Source organism: Scardinius erythrophthalmus (assembly GCF_964197995.2).
Source record: "Scardinius erythrophthalmus genome assembly, chromosome: 2".
Taxonomy (NCBI): Eukaryota; Metazoa; Chordata; class Actinopteri; order Cypriniformes; family Leuciscidae; genus Scardinius; species Scardinius erythrophthalmus.
The window spans coordinates 56,655,752-56,677,333 of record NC_138222.1 but is presented as its reverse complement, the minus strand read 5'-3'; the positions used below and the strand labels follow the sequence as shown (position 1 = coordinate 56,677,333).

General features: G+C 39.5%; 1 protein-coding gene across 1 annotated transcript in view; it reads right to left on the bottom strand.

Moving 5' to 3' along the window:
- dnah2 (dynein, axonemal, heavy chain 2) overlaps positions 1-21,582 on the bottom strand; it is a gene marked incomplete at its 5' end in the record, with an annotated part of 165,133 nt that overhangs the window by 41,607 nt on the left and 101,944 nt on the right. The window contains 10 exons of the mRNA XM_081349604.1: positions 2,094-2,292; positions 2,865-2,956; positions 3,240-3,392; positions 6,463-6,621; positions 6,707-6,844; positions 7,790-7,926; positions 13,954-14,071; positions 16,781-16,999; positions 19,479-19,604; positions 20,194-20,346. Coding sequence (XP_081205730.1) covers positions 2,094-2,292; positions 2,865-2,956; positions 3,240-3,392; positions 6,463-6,621; positions 6,707-6,844; positions 7,790-7,926; positions 13,954-14,071; positions 16,781-16,999; positions 19,479-19,604; positions 20,194-20,346 — 1,494 coding nt within the window. The remainder of the gene's footprint in view (positions 1-2,093; positions 2,293-2,864; positions 2,957-3,239; positions 3,393-6,462; positions 6,622-6,706; positions 6,845-7,789; positions 7,927-13,953; positions 14,072-16,780; positions 17,000-19,478; positions 19,605-20,193; positions 20,347-21,582) is intronic.

The following is a 21,582-nucleotide window of genomic DNA, read 5'->3' as shown; positions in this document are numbered from 1 at the left end:
GGGACAATATCGGCCCAGGCAAAAACTGGGGGGACAATATCGTCTCAGGCAAAAAGTGGGGGGACAATATCGGCGGGGGGGGACAATATCGGCCCAGGCAAAAAGTGGGGGGACAATATCGTCTCAGGCAAAAAGTAGGGGGGCAATATCAGCTCTGGCAAAAAGTGGGGGGACAATATCGTCTCAGGCAAAAAGTAGGGGGGCAATATCAGCTCTGGCAAAAAGTGGGGGGACAATATCGTCTCAGGCAAAAAGTAGGGGGACAATATTGGCCCAGGCAAAAAGTGGGGGGACAATATCGTCTCAGGCAAAAAGTAGGGGGGCAATATCAGCTCTGGCAAAAAGTGGGGGGACAATATCGTCTCAGGCAAAAAGTAGGGGGACAATATTGGCCCAGGCAAAAAGTAGGGGGACAATATCGGCCCAGGCAAAAAGTAGGGGGACAATATCGGCCCAGGCAAAAACTGAGGGGACAATATCGTCTCAGGCAAAAAGTAGGGGGACAATATCGGCTCAGGCAAAAAGTAGGGGGTATCATTTTCTCATAAGTATCATTTTCTCATAATATACATTTGCACATCACCACATTTTCAATGATTCTCAAATGACTCGTCAGATGAATCAATCTCTCTAAATCCCTCCTTTCCGCAAGCTACTCTGCTCTGATTGGACAGCTCAGTCTGTTGTGATTCGTCTACCGCGTACAGCGCGCACGTCGAAAACAAAAACACCCATTGCCATAACAACGTCAGCTCTGCTTGTACTGAGGCTTCCTACACCACAAACTAAACAGTAAACAGTATTTTACCATACACGATTTTACCATATCAATCCGAGCGCAAGTCCAATAATGAAACATTGGAAGAACTAGTCAGTCATTCAACCCGAAACTTCCATCACAAGGACGACTCGAGCAGGACGTTTCAGAAGTCACTCAGTTTGAAGTACATTATGAGATGTTGCAACTGTAATTCCTCACCATCAGCATTAAAAAGTGCATGTCCATCAACAAAAAAACTATTGTTTTACTTGTACTTATTTATTTACAGAGTATTTACAGAGTAACAGTGCACACATTAGATGAAGCTGCATTATTAGACACAGTTTTAGGTAATAGTGGCCCACAACTGATTAGCAGAAGCATATCAGTAAGACAGTAATAATGTGAGTTAACCAGTGAAATGGACTGCATTTATATTGCGCTTTCACAGACCTATGGCCACCAAAGCGCTTTACATATTGCCTGACATTCACCCATTCATACACCGACGGCGGTGTCAGCCATGCAAGGCGCCATCCAGCTCGTTGGGAGCAGCTGGGGTAAGGTGTCTTGCTCATGGACACCTCGACACTTGGTCAGGTGGAACCGGGGATTGAACCACCAACCTTCTAGTTTGTAGACAACCTACATGAACCACTGAGCCACTGCCACCCCAAGTTAGCAGGAAACCTACACTAATATAAAACTCAAAACTAAGTATTTTGAACACCATCTTTCAAGAGCAAGCGGTGTGCGAATCCTGCATTGAACTCTGATTTGAGAAGCAGTCGTCATTAAAATAAAGGGAACACAGCAAAAGTTTAGGATTATACTGCTGTGGTATCGTGGTAAAGATGAACTTTAAGCACTGATTCTTCACATGCTCGTCCTTGGGCAGTGAAAATAAACTGGCTTTACCTTCACATTGTAGAGCACAGCGTCTTCTCGACATGATGCTGTCCAGTATCCTGGTTTCTGTGCGGGCAGTGGGCGGGCAATATGCTAATGTTTCGTCTTGACGTCACAACGAAACGGCTTATGACTCATTTCATTGACTCAGAGTCGACTCTTACTTTTGAAAGACGACAACTTTATATACGGTGCACTTTCAGATTTAAAACTTTGCAGGGTGTTTTCATTCACTTAGAGCTATGTTACACACTACATGAATCACAAAAACTAACACAGGTCATTTTCAAAAATCCATAATAGGGGCACTTTAAGAAGATGTTTAGAAGGTTGTGGTTTACAAAGAGACAAAAGAAAATATGTTAATGCTTCTGTTGAGATCAAAGTTTACCATATTACTAATACTAAAAGTGGTTCTCATCACCTGTGAGGACATGTTGACAGTGAGCATTGCCCATGTGACTGAGTCCAGGCTCTGCAGGACACTCTGGGCCACTGAAGTCTTCCCCGTCCCCACTGGACCTGTCAGGAGCACAGGGTGCTGAGCGGACACCAGAGCCTTGACCAGGTAATGATAGCGTACCGTGTCCACTGTGGGGACCATGATCTTATAGAATGGAGCGCTGCAGAGAGACAGATCATAATTAAAAAGACGCCAGCAGGAAAGTAGAAAAGTGGGGCAGCTAAGTATGAGACATGCTTTTAAAAAGGACAAAAAACGAAGAGAATAGAATACAGAGCGAGAGAGAAACAGCAAAAAGGGGTAGGAGAAAATAGAGTTGAGAGAGCAGAATGAACGAGAATAACAAGAAGGAAGAGGAGGTGAAAAGTCCTGATTGAAAGACTGAAAATTGAAAGATGTAGCGAGACATTTCAAATGAATAGAGGGATAAAAAAATAAAAAAAAAGAGTCAGGTAAGAAAAAAAAGAACCCCAGGATGGAAAAATGGACAGCCGACAAATAGGGAGCAAAGAGAGCCAAGAGGACAAAGGACAATGAAGGGGAAAGAGTTGGACTGACATGACAAATGAGAGCAGGGGAGAGAAGAGAGAGAGACGAAGAAGGATGAAAAGATGAGAAATATGAATAGACAGGGAATTCAGAAGTCTGGGAGGGAGCCAGGCGAGAGGCCTTTGACTGAGCCCGCAGGCGGCTGGCAGAGACCCCACACACACACACACACACACATCTCACTTGGAGGTGTAGCGCCAGCCTTTGGGCAGCTTGTCCTCAAATGACGCCCACGTTTTGTTCTTGGTGTCCACGTAGTACTCGTAGATGGTGTCCTGAGGTTTAATACAACAATTATTTTTCCAGTAATATATTTGTTTCTGTAGGCAGAAAGGCTAAAAGTTTGTTGTAGACACACAACATCAGCACTTTCATGTACCATTAGCATGTGCATGCATAAATTTACATTTATCTATTTCATACCGTATGTACAGTACACTAATGTGATCCAATCCCTTCCCTACCCTAGAGCCAAAGCGGCGTTACACACGGATGTGTGGTCTCGTAGGATGAGAGTGAGTGTTTAGGGTGCCATTTGGGACAAGGCCCACTGTATACCTTGTTAGGAAAAGTTCCCTCTATTTCCCGTAGGAAGTTGTCAATCTTCTTGCGTCCATCCTCATCTACTGCCGCGCACACAGACCATATGAGACTGAAGATGAACCAGAGCTCCACCATACGACCAAAGTTTTCAGAGTCCGCTGGGTTCACCTGAGCAGCCAGAGAGAACGACAGCCTTGATCAGCTCAACTGAACAAATTGTTTAAAGGTAATCATGATTATTTTGTGAAAACGTTTGTACGCTATAAGAAGCATGACTTTAAAAATTGAATCACCCTCATGTTGTTCCAAACCTCTATGACTTACTTTCTTTCATATGATGCTATTTAAAAATGTCATTATTTTGAATAGAATAGGTTAACATGCTTTAATGTGCAAAAAACACATTCTTTTTCACATACTATAGATTATATCAGTACCTCTATTCCCAGTCTGTCTGAAACACGCTGATTTCTACAAAGCCCTCCTTTTGAAAAGCTTAGAGTGCTCCGATTGGCCAGCAGACCCAGTGTGTTGTGATTGGCCAAACGCCTCAAGCGCGTGTCTGAAATGTAACGCCCCTTACCATAATCACGAGCTTCAGCTTCCAAGGCTTTAAAGGGTTAGTTCACCCAAAAATGGAAATTCTGTCAGTAATTACTCACCCTCATGTTGTTCCAATCCCGTAAGACTTTCGTTCATCTTCGGAACACAAATTAAGATATTTTTGATGAAATCTGAGAGCTGTCTCACTCCTTCATAGGCTTCTAGGCAATTTCATTCTGCCGATCCAGAAAAGTTAGTAAAAACTAGGGCTGTGCTCAGAATATCGATACAACAATACATCGTCATGAACTCCTGACGATGCGCGTATCGATACAGCAGCTTCCGTATCGATACTGTTGTGCTTATGTAGCCAAATCAGGGCTCGAATTTCGGCGCGGGTATTGCGCATAATTTTAATCATTCCTGCACTTTAGCATGTAGATTGTATGAGTAAATTAATCCACACAGACTATACAATCAGATCAGTCAATTTAAAACGTCACAAAGAGCGTGAAGCCTTGTTTGTACTTTCGCCTGGCTCCGCAGCGCAAGTCTCCGCTGCCTGCACGCGCACCTCCCCAAACGGACGAGGCGTTTATACTCGACGCGCTCACAAACAGATTGCGAGTAACAAAAGTTATTTTTCGCGGATTATATCACTTTAACAAACAAAAACACGCAAAATTATGTCAAACATTTCGGTCTTGTTGAGTATCCTCTAAACACAGTCGGTTATGTCTTCAGCATTAACGCATGATGGGACAGTATAATGAAATCAGGATCCGTGCACTAGCTCTTAAAGGGACAGAAGCCATATGTGTCTGTCATTTAATATTGTTGTCAAAACAACAAAAGATAGTTTTAATTTGAAGAATTTGGATTAATAGCATATGTATTTAATTTAATCAGGACTAAAATACTACTGTTTTATTTTGCATTTGATTACTTTATTCAGTTTCTAGTATTTCTGAATACTAGTGCTAGACCTATTCAAAAAGTTTTCTCTTTATTGGTAGGCTATCTTTATTCTATTGTATTTATTTGCGCTACTGAAGGAAAAGCCATTTTAAGCTTTTTTGTGACAAGTTTTTTATTTCATTTAACTCTTCGTTTTTTATGACAAAAACTAAATGGTTTTTCAGTGATCACAACTGTTATAACACTGGTTATAAAATAAACATATTACTGTTACTAAACTCTGAAATTCCAAATTGATCCATATCGTGATACGTATCGTATCGTGGCTTTAGTATCGTGATGCGTATCGTATCGTGACATTGTTGGTGATACACAGCCCTAGTAAAAACATTGTTAAAATGGTGACTACAGTGTGGCTCAACCTTAAGTTTATCAAGCGTCGAGAATACTTTTTGTGCGCAAAAAAACTAAAATAATGACTTATTCAACTATTCATTGTCTTCTGTGTTGGCCTCTGAGGTGAGTTCACGAGAGCGCCACGACGCATGTGTGAGAACTGAGAAGATGACACTCACGATCATTTGATGTGAAAGTGTGAAAGGTAAGCCATTCATTTTGCGACATTGGCAAGGCACTTTTACGTTTTCTTGTTGGTTTCTCACGATTCGGACATCCAGGAAATGCACACTTTAGAAACATTTTAAACACTACAGGTACATCGAGACCCATCTGCGTCATCTTCTCAGTTCTCGCGCATACGTCAAGGCGCTCTCGTGAACTCACTCAGTGGCCCACACAGAAGAAAATGAAGAGTTGAATAAAGTCGTTATTTTTGTGCACAAAAAGTATTCTTAAGTAACTTAAGGTTGAGCCACTGTAGTTTTTACTAACTTTTCTGGACCGGCAGAATGAAATTGCCTAGAAGCCTATGAAGGAGTGAGACAGCTCTCAGATTTCATCAAAAATATCTTCATTTGTGTTCCGAAGATGAACGAAAGTCTTATGGGGTTGGAACAACATGAGGGTGAGTAATTACGGACAAAATTGTCATTTTTGGATGAACTATCCCTTTAAGCAATTGTAAACACACCGTAAATAATGTGGTCGTTTCGAGCCCGATACTGATACTGATACTGCTCAGGAGCAGCTTTATAAATAAATCTTAACATCTGATTGCTTATTTCATCTGTTTTCAGAAGGCCAAACAAAATGGTTTTGCTTTCATATCCAAACAGCGTCTCCGCGACATGACAACACTACAGTTCACTGGAGCGGCGTCTTCTCTCTTTGCGTATGCCTTTGGGCTGGGAATATGCTGATATTTCACACTGTGATATAGACGTTTGAGGAAGTAATTTCTGGACTTCGACTGAGGTATTTTAGGTAGGTCTGGATCAGTGCTCTCTGTTACTGTAGATAGAATAGCTCTCTTTGTGGGAGACTATGAGCTTTGTAGCTTTGCAGAACATATACATGCACAAACATTACACTCTAAAGGAAAACTAAAACGTTAAAAAAACTCATACGACCCCTTTGAATAATATACTGGCTCCATGCAATTACAGTTGGAGTTTTCAAGCTTCAAAAAGGACACAAACACCCTATGGAATATAGCATGTGTATGATTGTATAGACCACTTTCATGGTGCTTTTCAGCTTGACAGCCTAGTTTCATTATATAAAAAACATTTTATGTTTCACAATGAAAGAAAGTCATGTGGTCCATGTACAGTTGCAATATTGGCTGTACACATCAATGAGGTGAAAGTGTTCTGACCCCGTTCACTGGAGTGGCCAGTGTGTTGTAGAGTCTACACAGCGACGCCACTCCGTTCAGTTCAGTGATGGTCACGAGCTCCTTACAGTGGGTCTTCTTAAAAGTGAGGGTCTTGTCTATGTAGCGATCAAACAGCTGCCTGAGATGATCCGTTTCAACCTGAGAGTGAAAGAGAGAGAGAGATGAAGCACTTTCCCAAACATTTAATATCATGGATACTTGAGCTAAGCACTGTGTCCCAAACCTTCTTCCGTTTTTCCATCCAGGACTGAACATAAGGCTTCCAGCTCAAATCAGAATAGTCATTGTAAACCATCCCGCAGCGAGACACGGTGGCAGGGGACGCCATGGCTAGATCCTCCACTTCAAACAGTAATGAGACCTACAACACACACTCTCATTAAAGCTTAAAACCCAACCAAATAAGCTCAGAACTGTCACTTAACTGAAGGGCCATTAAGTATTTCTATATTGAGACTTTTTTTTAACTTAAATTGCGGGGAAAAACCCATAACATTTGTTGCTGATTTTAATAGAAAAATGAACAGACAGAAAAATATTCATATATGCATTACAGGGATTTATTATTATTACCTTTTTTTTGGTGCATTATAGTAAAAGAAAGACTTTAGATTTTTTGGCATTACAGTAATGAGAATTTGGGAAGAAAATATGCTTGACATAAATATAATTCCTTTTCTTGATGCAAAATTCACTACTGTTCAAATGTTTGAGGTCGGTAAGATTTATTAAATGTTTTTGAAAGAAATCTCTTATGCTCAGCAAGGCTGCATTTATTTGATAAAAATATAACACTATATAAAAATATAGTAAAAGCAGTAATATTGTGATGACAAAGCTGAATTTTCAGCATCATTACTTATTATTATCAATGTTGAAAAAGGTTGTGCTGCCTAATATTTTTGTGGAAACTGAAACATTTTTGTTGGGATTCTTTGATGAAAACAAAATAGAAATCTTTTGTAACATTATAAACGTCTTTACTGTAACTTTTTAAAATGAATTTAATGTGTCCTTGCTGAATAAAAGTTAATTTCTTCTTCTTTTTTAAAATCCAAACTTTTGAATGGTAGTGTACACATTATGTTTTCTTTTTGATTTTGGAATAAAATGTGCTTTGGCATTTCTTCATTAGATTTGCCCAATAACTGAAAAAGAGCACAAGTGAAGGAAATAAATGATGGTGGTGGGGTTAAGTGGGGTGAAACACACAGTATCAGGTCTGGAATCAGAAGTGAAATAACCCTGGGTGGGCGGCATTCGAGGTTTTAGTGTGTTACGGCTATCGTCTGCCGTCCACCGGTACCTGTTCAGGCATGGAGATTCTCTCTCCGTTGATGAGTGTGAGGATTTTGTTGTCGTCCATTACAGAGTTCATGCTCTCGATCCACAGCGTGTCCACTGGCCCGTCAAACACAATCCACTTCTCATCAGGCTTCTCATCTGAGCTCGGCCACACAGAGAGGAAGTGTTAGTGCTTCACACAAGCAGAATGAATGTGAATTTCCTAATACACCCTGGATCTCTTTGTCTCTCTATTTTTCATTTTCCAGTACTCCTCTTTTCTCTGTCAGCCTCATTTCCCTACTTTGGTTTCGCAGACACCAGAGAGACTTGCAGGCAATTGTGGTGAAGCCTCTAATTGATCATTTATCTTTTCCTGTCCCGTTATCTGTCCATGTGTGTCTCATTTACTGAACTCAAAACAATAAAACACAAGCGCAGAGCACGGCTCATCTGTCTTACACACACATGCAAACGCACCCTGTCTGGAAGCAGCAGGCCTGCTGGCTGCCTGGGTGAGTGTATAACACCAGAACTGTCACACACAGCTACAGGAAGTGTCACATTTCCTCTGGGCCATCTTCCTCTCTGAACAGGGAGGAGGGGATGCACACAACAGACACGAGCCGTATTGAGCCGCTGCAAACCGTGATTAGAAAGCTGGAGTTCAAAATGTTGTGTATTGCCAAGTCCAACCAAAATTGAAATTTCTGCCATCATTTACTCACCTTCATGTTGTTTCAAACCCACAAGACTAGTGTTAATCTTCAAAAAACTAATTGAGATATTTTTTATGAAACCTGAGAGATTTCTGTTCCTCCACTGGAAGTCAACAAAAAGTTTTTAAAGAAATTCATATGAATCGAGTGGTTTGGTGACAGTAATTGATAACAGAACCTAGAATTTTGGGTAACCTACAGCTTTAAAAGGATAGTCCACCCAAAAATGACAATTCTATCATCATTTACACACCCTCAAGTTATTTTTTGTGTCATTTTTGGGTGAACTATCCCTTTAAGACCAGTTCAAGACCCCTGACACCGACCCCTGGATTAGACGAAAGAAACTGAAGGAGCCATTGAAACAGAGAAAACACCATGGGCTGCGAAAAGTGAGATAATCATTGGTTGACAATTGGCAGGAGAATGGTAGTGCTCCACTGAGAGTCGTGTTTTTGGTCAAAATGGCCACAGCGTTTAAGAACTGATAGGACACTCCTGTCTGTGAGATGGAAAGAGTTTAGGATATACAGCATGAGGGCTATAGACAAAACGGCTCTACAAATTAGGTTAAAAGCCAGGCACAAACGAAAGGAAAATTTAATTGCAGGGGAAGCGGGAGAAAAAGAAAGTTCTAAGCAAAATTAAATAAACAAACAGCCTGAGGTGTTCGAATCAGCAATTCAGATCAGAATCCATTAGATCTCTGCATTACTGCACAAGAGCTCCAAGACAAAACGACCACATTAAAAAGCAAATGCACTAGAGCTAAATATACTAATTCCTGTCTGCTCTCCAAAAGCTATTCAATATGGCTCTTGAAGGGGGAATAAGTTTAACCGTAATAATGACTAAAGCATTTGTATGGGAAGCTGTTTTGCAGTAATCAATACCAGACTCTTAGATTTACCCAAAGCACACAATCTCTCGGGTAGAAGTAAAATGGACTTTTTAATAACAAGATTACAGCACATCTGATTATACCTCTGTACTTACATTTATTGAAATAAATATCACACAAAAAAATTGCAAGATTTTTGCCTGAAACTTTATAAAAGCCTTTCATTCTATCTGCTAGCTGACATCAAAAACCATTTGACATCATAACACGACTCTCTGGAATATGATCGATCGCAGCAGTCAAATATTTTTGTGTAATGGCTCCTAAACTGCATTGACCATCGTGCCAACCGATTTCCAACATCTCTTAAATCACTCTCTGGCCTCTTTCAGAATCAATGATTGAACTCAAACCTATATTATATGTCCATTTATTCATTTATAAGTAAGTAGCCATTTAATAAGAATTTTAACGAACAGTAAGAAGGTCATTAATAGAAAATAGACTCCTGTGGGGTAATACAAGATCCGACCACCTGGACAGACACAGGTTTATTTCCCAATAATGTCCTGTGCAGCTGAATGTATAATGATAATGAATCTTATAAATATGATTTTAAGTGTTGAAATCACATTCAATTATTGTACACAGAAAGCATGAGCTAAATGAAATTATAGTAATAAAAATATAGCTATAAAAAAATCTCTCCCACTCTCCTAGTAGCACAGAGTTATTGGATAAGCCCAGCATTTTCCAACCAGTTCAAACCACATCTGTAGTTTCTGATCTCACTCAGTATGACTCAGAAATGCTTTATCTACACACATGATCTGGTTCTAGTTCTGAATTACAGCAAAAGTTGGACCTACTAGAACAGTACTGACAGACCTGGACCATTTACCCTGGCAGTAAATCTAAAATTAAAAACTAGAATATTGACCTCCAGGTTTCATAAGTACATGCATGACAAACATATTCATATCCAATTATATCACACATTCATCAAAGTACAATTAGGCCTGAAACTCAGGTCCACAGGCAACATCAACCCTGAATAAATTGAGAGGAAGGCCTCACAGGGCCCACTGCGTCATAAAAATACAATGTCCTGTAGAGATTTCAATTAAAATTAGGCTGAAAATATTGGAAGCAGTAATTGAGGCCATTGCTTTTTATGGCAGCGAGGTGTGTGGTCCACTAACAAACCAAGAACTCGCCAAATGGGAAAAACACCCAACTGAGACCTTGCCTGTTGTATTCTGTAAAAAAAAAAAAAAAAACATGGACATGTACATGGAACTCCAGAAATAATGCATGCAGGGTATAATTAGGCCAATAACCATTAACTATGAGGACACAAAACAGGCAATTAAATTCTGGAACCATTTACAACTTTTCTGGTTTCTGAACATACCATTATAAAATCCTGTGAATTCAAGAGTTGAGCAGAGAAAACAAAACAAGCCCCTCACTACAGACTGAGGTTCAACTACAAAATCATTAATTAGACTAAACAACACTGAAGTGCAGATGAAAGTTAAACGCATTAGGAAAAGTAAAATGTAATGTTATCTGGCCAAGAAAATGGGAATCATCTTGACTAGGTCTATACTCAGCAAACAACCCGGCAACTGGAAGTAGTAGGTGGAAAACATGGCAAAATAAACAAAGAGCTAAATAAATTGTTGTTCTTATGAAGCAGACCAAACAAAATTGAGTTGTACTATGACTCAATACAAAGATGAATGAAAACGGCAAACTTACCACAAAACATTTTTCACTTTAAAAACCAATTTTTTTTTTATCTTTCCTTAAAGGGACACTTAACAATATATTTTTTTTAATTCTGTCATCCTTTCCTCACCCTCAAGTCATTCCTGAATGCTAGTATTGAAACTGTTTTAGTTACCATTGGCTTCCACTGTATGAGAAGAAAGGTATATTTTGATAACACAGAAGAACGAAAGCCATTCAGGTTAGGTGCAAAATGAGGATGAATAAATGATGACAGAATAATGTTTTAATAAAAATAAATTCTGTAAAAACTCTGTTTTCTAATTGCTTTACATGAGCAATAATGAACTCAAGGCTGTGCTGTATTATATTCACAATGCAGCATGGTCTAATGCACCTTAGTGCTTAATTAATATTTTTCTCCTTTTATTTAGCATTTTTCTCTTTTTAATACTCACTGACTCATTCTCTTTGGCAAATGCACCATGACTTGTCATGCCAATGAAGCCCATTGAAACATTAAAAGAGAAACAGAGGGAGGAAGAGTCCAGAGAGAAACACAAGCACCCGGGGAAAGGCACAGTTTTGGCTCTGTCAGACCGATTCAAAGGAGCAGAGCAGTACACACACACACACACACATTAACCATCAGAAACCCACTGTATGTAACACTTTTTTTAAATTTCATTCACGCTGTGAATGCTCATTTCAATTCTGTAAAATGATTTCTAACATAGCCTAATAAAACTCTGAGAAGAACATATTGAAGTTTAAACAATCTATTTTCCAGAGAAGACTTCGATCTTAAGCGGCAGGCCTCTAAATTTGCCTTTTCAAGTATTTTCAAGTGCTTCAATGAGGTGTGAGATTCTTAAAAACTGCTTAAAGGGAAATAAAAAAAATCATTATCTGTCTCAGCGCTTGGGTTTCTAAGAGTTAAACTCTTGCAGACCTGCTCTGTAATATTACACATATAGAGACTTATGAGAGAAACTGAGAAAATCCCAGCAGGCATTCTGAGCAGATTCTTTGTCAGCCATTCTTTGTTTTCCACTATTGTCATTGCTCTACAACAATAAGCTGCAAATGCTTTGTCAATACAAATGCAGCTATTTGTCATGCCAATAAATCAAACTAAACTGCAAGTGAAAAACTCAGAAAGAGAGAGAAAGATGGAAAGAGCTGTATGTTGGTCAAGTTCAGAATAATCAACATCAAAAAGAGCGAGAGATCAGATCAGTGTGACAGCAGCTACAATTCATAAAACACTCAGATCACTGCAATAAAGAAACATGAATTTCGTATAATTCATTAAAATAATAAAATAAAATAAAAGATGTTTTTGAGACACAATAGACATAACCTTGCATGTGTACATTGCATGACCAATCATTAAGAAATATAACTTCATATTGGATTGTACACAGAACGAAAGTACAAAAACTGACGAAAAACACGCCTCCAATCCCTGCTGCTTTAGCAGGCTGTATAGCGATCAAAGAGAAAGGCTAGAAAAAAAACAAGCGTTGTGATTTCCTGTGATTACTCTAGAGACTGGCACAGAGACAGAGAGAGTTTATGGGCAGAGACCAGGCTGGACGGGATGGTGAAGAAAGAAAAAGAAAGAAAACTAATCAGCAAACTTCTACAACCACTCTCAGTCGTTCTTTGCTTCCTTCTTTCTTTCTGTCTTCTGTTTGTTCTTGTTACATCAGGATTCATTTCCTCTGTCAGTGCTTCAGCTGACGCCGCAGAGCGCCTGCTATCAGCAACATGCAAACTTCTTGATGAGCACAAGCTTTAAAGTCAACATGAAACGGCATTCACAACACCTCTTACTCTTACTTCCGAAATGTGCCACTCAAAAATACATTACAGGACATTCAATAAATGACAAATCTAAATGAGTGATCTTGTTTAAATCTATTGTTATTAGCAATTATTGCTGTATTCTTTGTCAACCAGCATTAAACTAGCTAACTAGAATTAGAAGCAGAGTTTCTTCTATTTTTGAGTCTTATGTTCCTCCACAGCCCCATCAGTAGGACCACACCAAAAATGTGCGTTTTAAAACTTTAATTATACTGGAAATCAATCAGCATTATATCATTAAAGCGTCCATCATTAAAATGATACTCTTTCATGCTAAAACCAAATCGATACTATGGGTGCAAAACAGATTCACCAAGAAGCTTCCTCTCCCTTTAATGAGACACCTGAGCTTGTTTTTCTTTAGCACGTTTTGACAGTTCTAGGGGGAAATGTATTTGACGTTGTATTGATGTGAAGAAGAGAGAAGTGCGAGAGCGACGATTAAAGAGCACTGCTGCAGAACTGTTCCACCGACTGCTGTCTTTATATGCACACACTGTATGAGTGCGATCCAAACAAATGTCTGAATCCAAAGTGTACCCATTTTTTTTGTTCTCTATCTTTAAACTCAAGTTAAGTTGACATTTACACAGCTTAAACAGGGTACAGCACGCACTGAAATGCTTGTTACAGGTGCTGTATGTAACTTTTTCACTCTACTAAAGCATAAAAATACCATAATATGTTTGCATATATTGAGGAAACAAGTCCAGATACTCGTTTCTCTGAAAAACACTTCTACAGCCAGTTATTTTACTTTGAAATGTGCGTTTCCAGGCTGGAATGTTTGGTCTGTGTTACTGCATGTTGCCAATTTTCATTGTCCATTGCGCTCGTTCCTGTTGCGTGTGCTCAAACTGGCAACCCGCGTGAACGCCGTCCAGTCTGAGGAGCAGTTGCGGGAGAAACGACGATCTCCGACATTTTTAATTCGACTGTAGTACCTATTTCGTCCACTAGTTGTCATTCTTACATACTGCACCTTTAAAGAAAACAAAGGCAAGACAAGAGAAAATGTACCTGCACAGGCCGCCCTCATGAGTGAGGAAAGGACGCCATCCGTCCACTCATTGCTGGAGAGGTTGTATTCTCCGTACAACTCTCCTAGGCTCACTGCCTTGGGGTTCAGGGGACACTCCTAAAGGGGCATCAGCAAAGGTAAAAGGTCAGAGTTTAAAGTAGAAGGGAATTATTCAACAACAGGATAGGAAGCAAACAGAGGTGAAATCATACAGCGGTGAGAGACTGACACACAGGAGACTCAAGGGTGGGTGTGTGTATTATACGGAGTGGTGGTAATGAGGAAACAGGGTGAGGTGATGTTTGCATGGAGAGATAGAGATAGGCACCAGAAATAGATATGCAAAGAGGGAGGGGTGTTGAGTCAGATATGAAAGAGGAGACAGGCATCGAGAGATGGAGAGACAGAAAGAAGGAGGGAGAGAGAAAGGGAGGATGCCAATAGAAATGGCAGCTTGAGTCACAGAGAGAGCGGGGAACAAGATGGACCCCCAAACTGTAGAGAATTACACACACTAGGCAGAGAGTACCTAGAGATGTAAACCAACAGAGATTTAGAATCATATGCAAACCCACACAGACACACAGACACACAGGTACCCAATCCCACAGAGAATTAGACAGTGACAAGGACAGGGGCGAAAGCACTGGAGGAAAAGAGCGGGAGAGAATTAGGCTGTGTTCAGAATGGAACACTACCTTACACTTACTGAATACTGTGCTGATTACAGTGTACAATGACTTTTAGAAGATTAAGATTATATATATATATATATATATATATATATATATATATATATATACATACTTGAAGAAATATACTTATATCTTTAATATATATATATATATATAATAGGGGTGTAACGATACCCTCATGTCACGATTCGATACATATCACGATACTGAACTCACGATACGATATTATTGCGATACTCCAAGACATATGGTAAAAGGTTAACAGAAAATGTACTGTTGATTAAAATGCTAAATTTGATATTACATTGTGTGTGTAAATGAATAGGCTTGGACTTGTAACCCAATGTACAGAACAATAGAGACAGCAGAATAAAAATATTCATGATTCTGAAGCTGAAAATACTGAATTATTGTAGACGAATATGCTTACACTTTCACAGACAAGATATATTTAAATAATGTAGGCCACTTTTTACTGGTACCATAAAACATTTGACATTATCAGGACCCACAAATATTCCCCCATTGCATTATTATACATTTATATATAGTATTTTAATGTAGTACTGACACTAAAACTCTGTAAACTTGATTTTTTACACACACAGTAATTTTCATTTTGGGTGAACTATACACAATACATATTGTCACTATCCACGATACATATTGTTATATTTTTGTATTGCGATATATTGTGACACCCCTAATTTATTAAATGTTTCCACAAAAATATTAGGCAGCACAACTGTTTTCAACTGTGATAAGATGAAATGTTAAACAATGTATTCACTTAGCATTTTGTTTTAGTTTTTTAGTATTTCTATTTATTTTTATGTGTTTAATCTAATTTTGTAAAGGGTAATGTGCTATTCTCAACGCAACCAAATATTCCAAAACTAACAGCATGCTGCATGTTGTCACTTGACCTCATTATGTTAAATGTTTAATGTAGCAAGTACAGGGTCGCTCATTTCTCGTCCCAGCTGTTCCAACGCTAATTAAACCCACCTGAATAAACTAATCAGGTTCTTTAGCTTTACTTGAAAATTGCAGCCAGGTGTGTTGGAACATGGTTGGAACTAAACTCGGTAAGAGTAGTATACTATTCAAAACATGTTATAGGGTGCAGTACAAAAGGGGGCAAATTTGGATGGCGTCTATACAGAAAAACAAGACTTTGAAAATATCAACAAAGCATAAAAACAATCTTTCAGACCTCACCTGCATCTCTCGCTCGTACACACACACACACACACACACACACACACACACACACACACACACACACACACACACACACACACACACACACACACACACACACACACACACACACACACACACACACACACACACACACACACTTCAGGAACATCATTAAAGAAGAAAAACCTGAGAAACACATATTTCCCCCACCCCAACCCCACTCTTCTATTTTTATCCACACCAGGATGAGACACGTGAAAGGGGTTACAAAGAATCAAGAAGACGGGGAAAAACAACAGAGGCGAAAACAAAAAGGATCAGAACAAACATGAACGCTAAACACACGGTTTTAGACATGAGGAGTCTCAGCCGATGACTACGTTAAAAGCACAGCGTGGAGTGGCTGGTTGGTTTGGTGGAGTGAGCCAAACCAACTGTGCAAAGAAAGAGATCATAAGCGGCGACAATTAGCGCTAGCTGCCGTCTTGACTACGCCATCATTGTCAAAACACCCACGAGTGAGCCGCGAGTCTGTCAGGGGGGCTTTTAATGAGTGTTAAGTCCTTGTTGCCACATGTTCTCTAAACAGCGAAGAGTGTCTAAGGGAAACTCAGTTGTCTTGGTGGTAAATGCATCGCGCGGCCGCTGACGGCGGTTCATTTTCATGGTAATGAGGGATGGAAGGTTGGCGTAGCCTCTGAGGCTCTAACACAGCTGCTGCGAAGACATTTGTTTTAGAGGCATGATCTTTGCCCTTAAAACTAGTCATGTATGGAGACAACTCATTTCGATAAAGCTAACGGGGCCGCTTTGTTATTGAGGAACCTTGCGTTGACCTGTTGCACTCTAGACAACATAAAAAAGCAACACAGCTAGCTATTGATCCAGAGAAAGTTGAGACATAAGGTTTAGATAGAAGCCTCACACGTATGAGGTTGAACTCGGGTACTCCGTTGCGGTGCATGGTGCTGAGGGCGTTCTGAAGGATCCTCCACGTGACCGTCTTGCCGCTGCCAGTCTTCCCCACTATCATCGTGGAGTGTCGGGAGTTTTTGGTCTCGTACAGTTGCATTACCTTGGTCACGGTGAAGGGGGTCACCTGGAGACCGCTCAGACGAATCTCTGCCTCTATAGCCTCTTTCAGCTAGTGATAAAGGGAAAGAAAACGTGTGTAAGACGTTGAAATTCTGATAACCAAATATGTGCTAATTGCTTCATAACATTGCATAAACTCTTTCCATGATGGAAAAACATCCCTTCGGTGGAGGTGAATCTCACTGAAGCACTAAAGACAAATGAACTGGCAAGAGGTGGGCGGCCATCTTAATAAAAACACCCGCTGATACTGCACCCCTGAGTGAAGTCGCACCAACCAGAACTGCTCCAGAGGCACTAAAGCAGCCATGCTAAACTCTCGGGTTAATTTAATCTCCCTCTCGAAGTTCTCTCTCGACTCGTTAAACAGATGGAGAGGAGGAATAAAGGGATTGGCTCTGAGGCGCTTATGCTGGAGTAAGGTGGAGATAAGGATGCAGGATGGGTAATATAACAGCAATAAAAACACTATGATGTGCATGAGTGGAAGCAGAGAAGGAGAAATATACTTCTTTTTGTCTATGTGTGTGTGTCTGTGTCGCATTTGATTGTGGAAGGAGCAGGAAGCAGCTGTGCAGACGTTCTGAGGAATCTGCCTTGTATCTCCAAACCTGAGTCGCAAACTCCATAAACTCTTTCTCAGAAAGAGCATTTGTCTGTATTCAGCAGAACAGGTTTAAACACTCATTTGGCATGTTTTACATAGCTTAATGTGTATTTAGACAAAGCATTAATCAAAACAACAGAAGGCGGTTTATTAAGCCAGGTTTTGAAGTGCTTGAAGATGGTTCTCAAACATTTTGAGAATCAAATATATCAAATACATGTACGTTTTAGCTTTGCATTCTCTATTTAAATAATTATTTTATATTGTATACAGTATAAAACACAGCTAGCTATTGATCCAGAGAAAGTTGAGAGATAAGGTTTAGATAGAAGCCTTACACATATATTTTATATATATACAGTATATATATATATATTTTATACTGTATACAGTTTATACTAAAATAGAGATCCCTGAGTTGACCAGAGATAAAGTGCCATGCTTAAAGAGATTTGACATTTTAAAGATATTAAAATGTTATCTCTTTCCCAGTCTAAACTCTGCTGGGGGAAAAAAAACCCTCTTACAACAACCAGAACTGATCTTTAGCTGGTCTAGCTGGACTCACAGTCTAGCCAAGCTAGTGTTTAGCTGGTTTAGTGAAGTGGCCAGCGCTGGTTTCCCAGCCTGACCAGCTGAAAATTGTCAAAATCCTTCTAAAACCTCTCTAAAACAGTGGTTCTCAAACAGGGGGCACCCAAGAAGTCCTTAAATTATTTAAATTTAGTTATATTAAAGGGATAGTTAACCCAAAAATGAAAATTATGTCATCATTTACTCACCCTTAAAGGGATAGTTCACCCAAAAACGAAAATTCTGTCATCATTTACTCTCCCTCAAGTTGTTCCAAACCTGTATGACTTTCTTTCTTCTGCTGAACACAAAAGAAGATATTTTGAAGAAAGTCAGTAACCAAACGACTGATGGACCCCATTGACTTCCATAGTAGGAAAAAAAAATACTATGGATGTCAATGGGGACCAGCAACTGTTTAATTACCAACCTTCTTTAAAATATCTTCTTTTGTGTTCAGCAGAAGAAAGGAAATCATACAGGTTTGGAACAACTTGGGGGAGAGTAAATGATGACAGAATTTTCATTTTTGGGTGAACTATCCCTTTAAGGCTACTAGGGCAATCAATGGCTACAGTCAACTGTATTCTTCCAAAAATCATCTTTTGTGTTCACTAGAAGAAGGTTTGTAACAACTTGAGAGTGAGTAAATGATGAAAGAATTTTCATTTTTTGGGGGGAAAAAATGAAACACACTAAAAAATAAAGATGTACATGGAGCCATGGAGTCAAATAGGTTGAGAAACATTGCTCTAAGACCAGCCAAGAGACCAGGCTGACCAGGATGGGAGACCAGCTAAGACCAATAAACCAGCCTAGGCTGGTTAAGATATTTTCTCAGCAGGGAAGTGCAGAGACAACTATAAGTAAGTAATTTCTATGGATGTCCTGAGTTAGATTTATTGGCGCAGACATTACACGCTACACACTTCAAGGGCACAAAGTTAAACTGGGATATCTGTAACTCTCCAGCCCACAGATTAGACTGTCTTGGCTTTAAAACAGCAACCTTTTGGGTGCTTCTCAGAATATTATCCACTAAGCTCCCACTAACACCTTTGCATTGGCCTTTATCTGTATTAAAGAAGTGGACTGTGAATTGTGTGCAGACAGGGCAGGAAAATATCTGCAGGCTTTAATGGATCTTTTGAAAGGCGTTTCAGTGAGAGAGAGCCTGTGTGAGAGCTGTTCACTGAAAAATAGGACGGGTATAATCAAAAACACACAAAAAATATATGCTTTTAAGAGCTGTGAGTCATGAGCACACATTCACACACAAATAGACACAGACTTTCGGTTGCTTTGTGAGTCCATTATGAGGCCAGATGAACGCTACGGGACATGCTACCTTTCCGTAGTCGATAGTGGGCGTTTCCACGGCAGGGAAAAGATCCTGGATGATCCCGTTAAACAGTGGCAGATCGACGGAGGTTAGTTTAGCAATGTTCATGTCCTTCATAGACATCAGCAGGATCTGAGGTCAAAGGGTATGAGGAAAAAAAAAAAGATGTTAAATTAGCTTAATACATCTTCAAAGCTAAGGTAGGCCAGCTTCACTTAACCAAATGTCAACCTTAATTTATGAGCAGGAGACCGCACTGGTCTCAGATACATCTGAAAACTGCCCTTCCTGCTCTTCTGTAATCAAAAGCAGTAGCCATACTGCTTCCGAATGACATTTATTTTAACAAGCATACCTTACACATATGTGAACCTTTAAATAAACATGGGGCACCTTTTCCATGGGTGATGATATTGAAGTAAAGAGAAAAAGACAGAGAGAGTGGCAAGATGAGCACTCATGTGGAGTCCTTTTCGACTTCTCTTTTAAGGTTTTGTCCCCTTTGATAAATTTTTTATCACATCCAGAGAGGAGCAAGTTTTTGTGACATGTCTCTCTCAGCATTAGCACTTCACACACACAAACACACTGATAGTTCAGTGCACATACACACAGAAACTGTCTGTTTCACTGAACGTGCACTGAGGCGTATTCAGGTGAAGCAGGACTCTGAGAGGAATGTTTCTGGATTTATTGGATGCTGCATATTTGTGTGCCTCACCTCTTCATCGACAATGTCAGGACAAGCTCTGCGCTTCTTTCCAGCATAGCGAAGCAGAGAGGTGAGAGCTCGCAGGCCGAAGTCGTAGTGATCCTGTTTAGACAACTGCTGCACTGCCAGAGAATACAGAGTGAAGACCTTCTTAGCCAAAACCTGAGAGAGACAACGAGAAACACAGACTAAGTCTAACAATGCTTTTTTTCTTTCTTTTTTTTTTACATTAGACTGCATTCACAACCCATTAATATTCTTGAGTGAAACTGGAAAAATGGGGGAGAAAAATGTAGGCCAAGAGCTGATTTTGTCTGTTGGGAATTGTTTGGATCGTGAAAAGTTCACATATGAATTTTCTAAAATAAGTCCAGGAGCATTTGGTAAGAAAATAACAGTGTCTACAGTTCCAGTTAACATTAACATTATAGACGTAATATCAGACGGGCAGATAAAGAGAGAGCATGAGAGGGAGTGAGAGGGGTGTAAATGAACAAATTCAATAACCTTTATTGCATCATTTTTTCATCTATGAAAGAATGGAGATCAAGAAATCAAAGTCAGTAAGACGAACAACCTCAAGAAAACACAATGAGTTAAAAGAGGTTTGCATTCAAAAAGGTTTTGTCAAATTTGCAAAAATGCATTGTGTTTGGAGAGCTTAAGTAAAAAGTGTGTTACAAACCAATCGGTAATGTTTTGCATTGTATGCCACTGTTTTACAGCAGGATTTCCCAAACCCCTGGGGGCTTGTTAGGGAACTGCAGTGGGTTCCTGAGTTGATGAAAATCTAATAATTAATTTAAGGGATTGTTCAGCAAAAGTAAAAATTCTGTCATTAATTACTCACTCTCATGTCGTTCGAAGACTTTCGTTCATCTTCGAAACACAAATGAAGCTCTTTTTGATGAAATCTCAGAGCTTTCTGTTCCTCCATTGACAGCTACGCAACTGACACTTTAATGCTTCAAAAAGTTCATAAAGAGATCGTAACAAATCTATATGAAATGAGCGGTTTAGTCCAAAATTACTAAAGAGACACGATCGCTTCATATGATCAACAGATTTAATTTAGGCTTTTAAATTAGACAAAGGAGCTTCAATACACATGCTTAATGCCCATAATGCAATTGCATGTTAGCAATGATTCACCAATGTAAATTCAACATGAATAAACTATAAGCAGTCTGAAGGTAAGATGTAATTTATTAAATATTATTGGAAAGACAACCATAAAAAGCACAATTGTTTTAAAATGAAAAATAATGACAGATGAACACAATGGGTGCTATTTATGTGTGTGATTGAGAGAGTGACAGAATGCAAAAAAGGCTGAAGCATACAAGTGAGCGTATGTGTGTGTCCATGAATACCGTGAATATGTAACAGAAGGCAGAA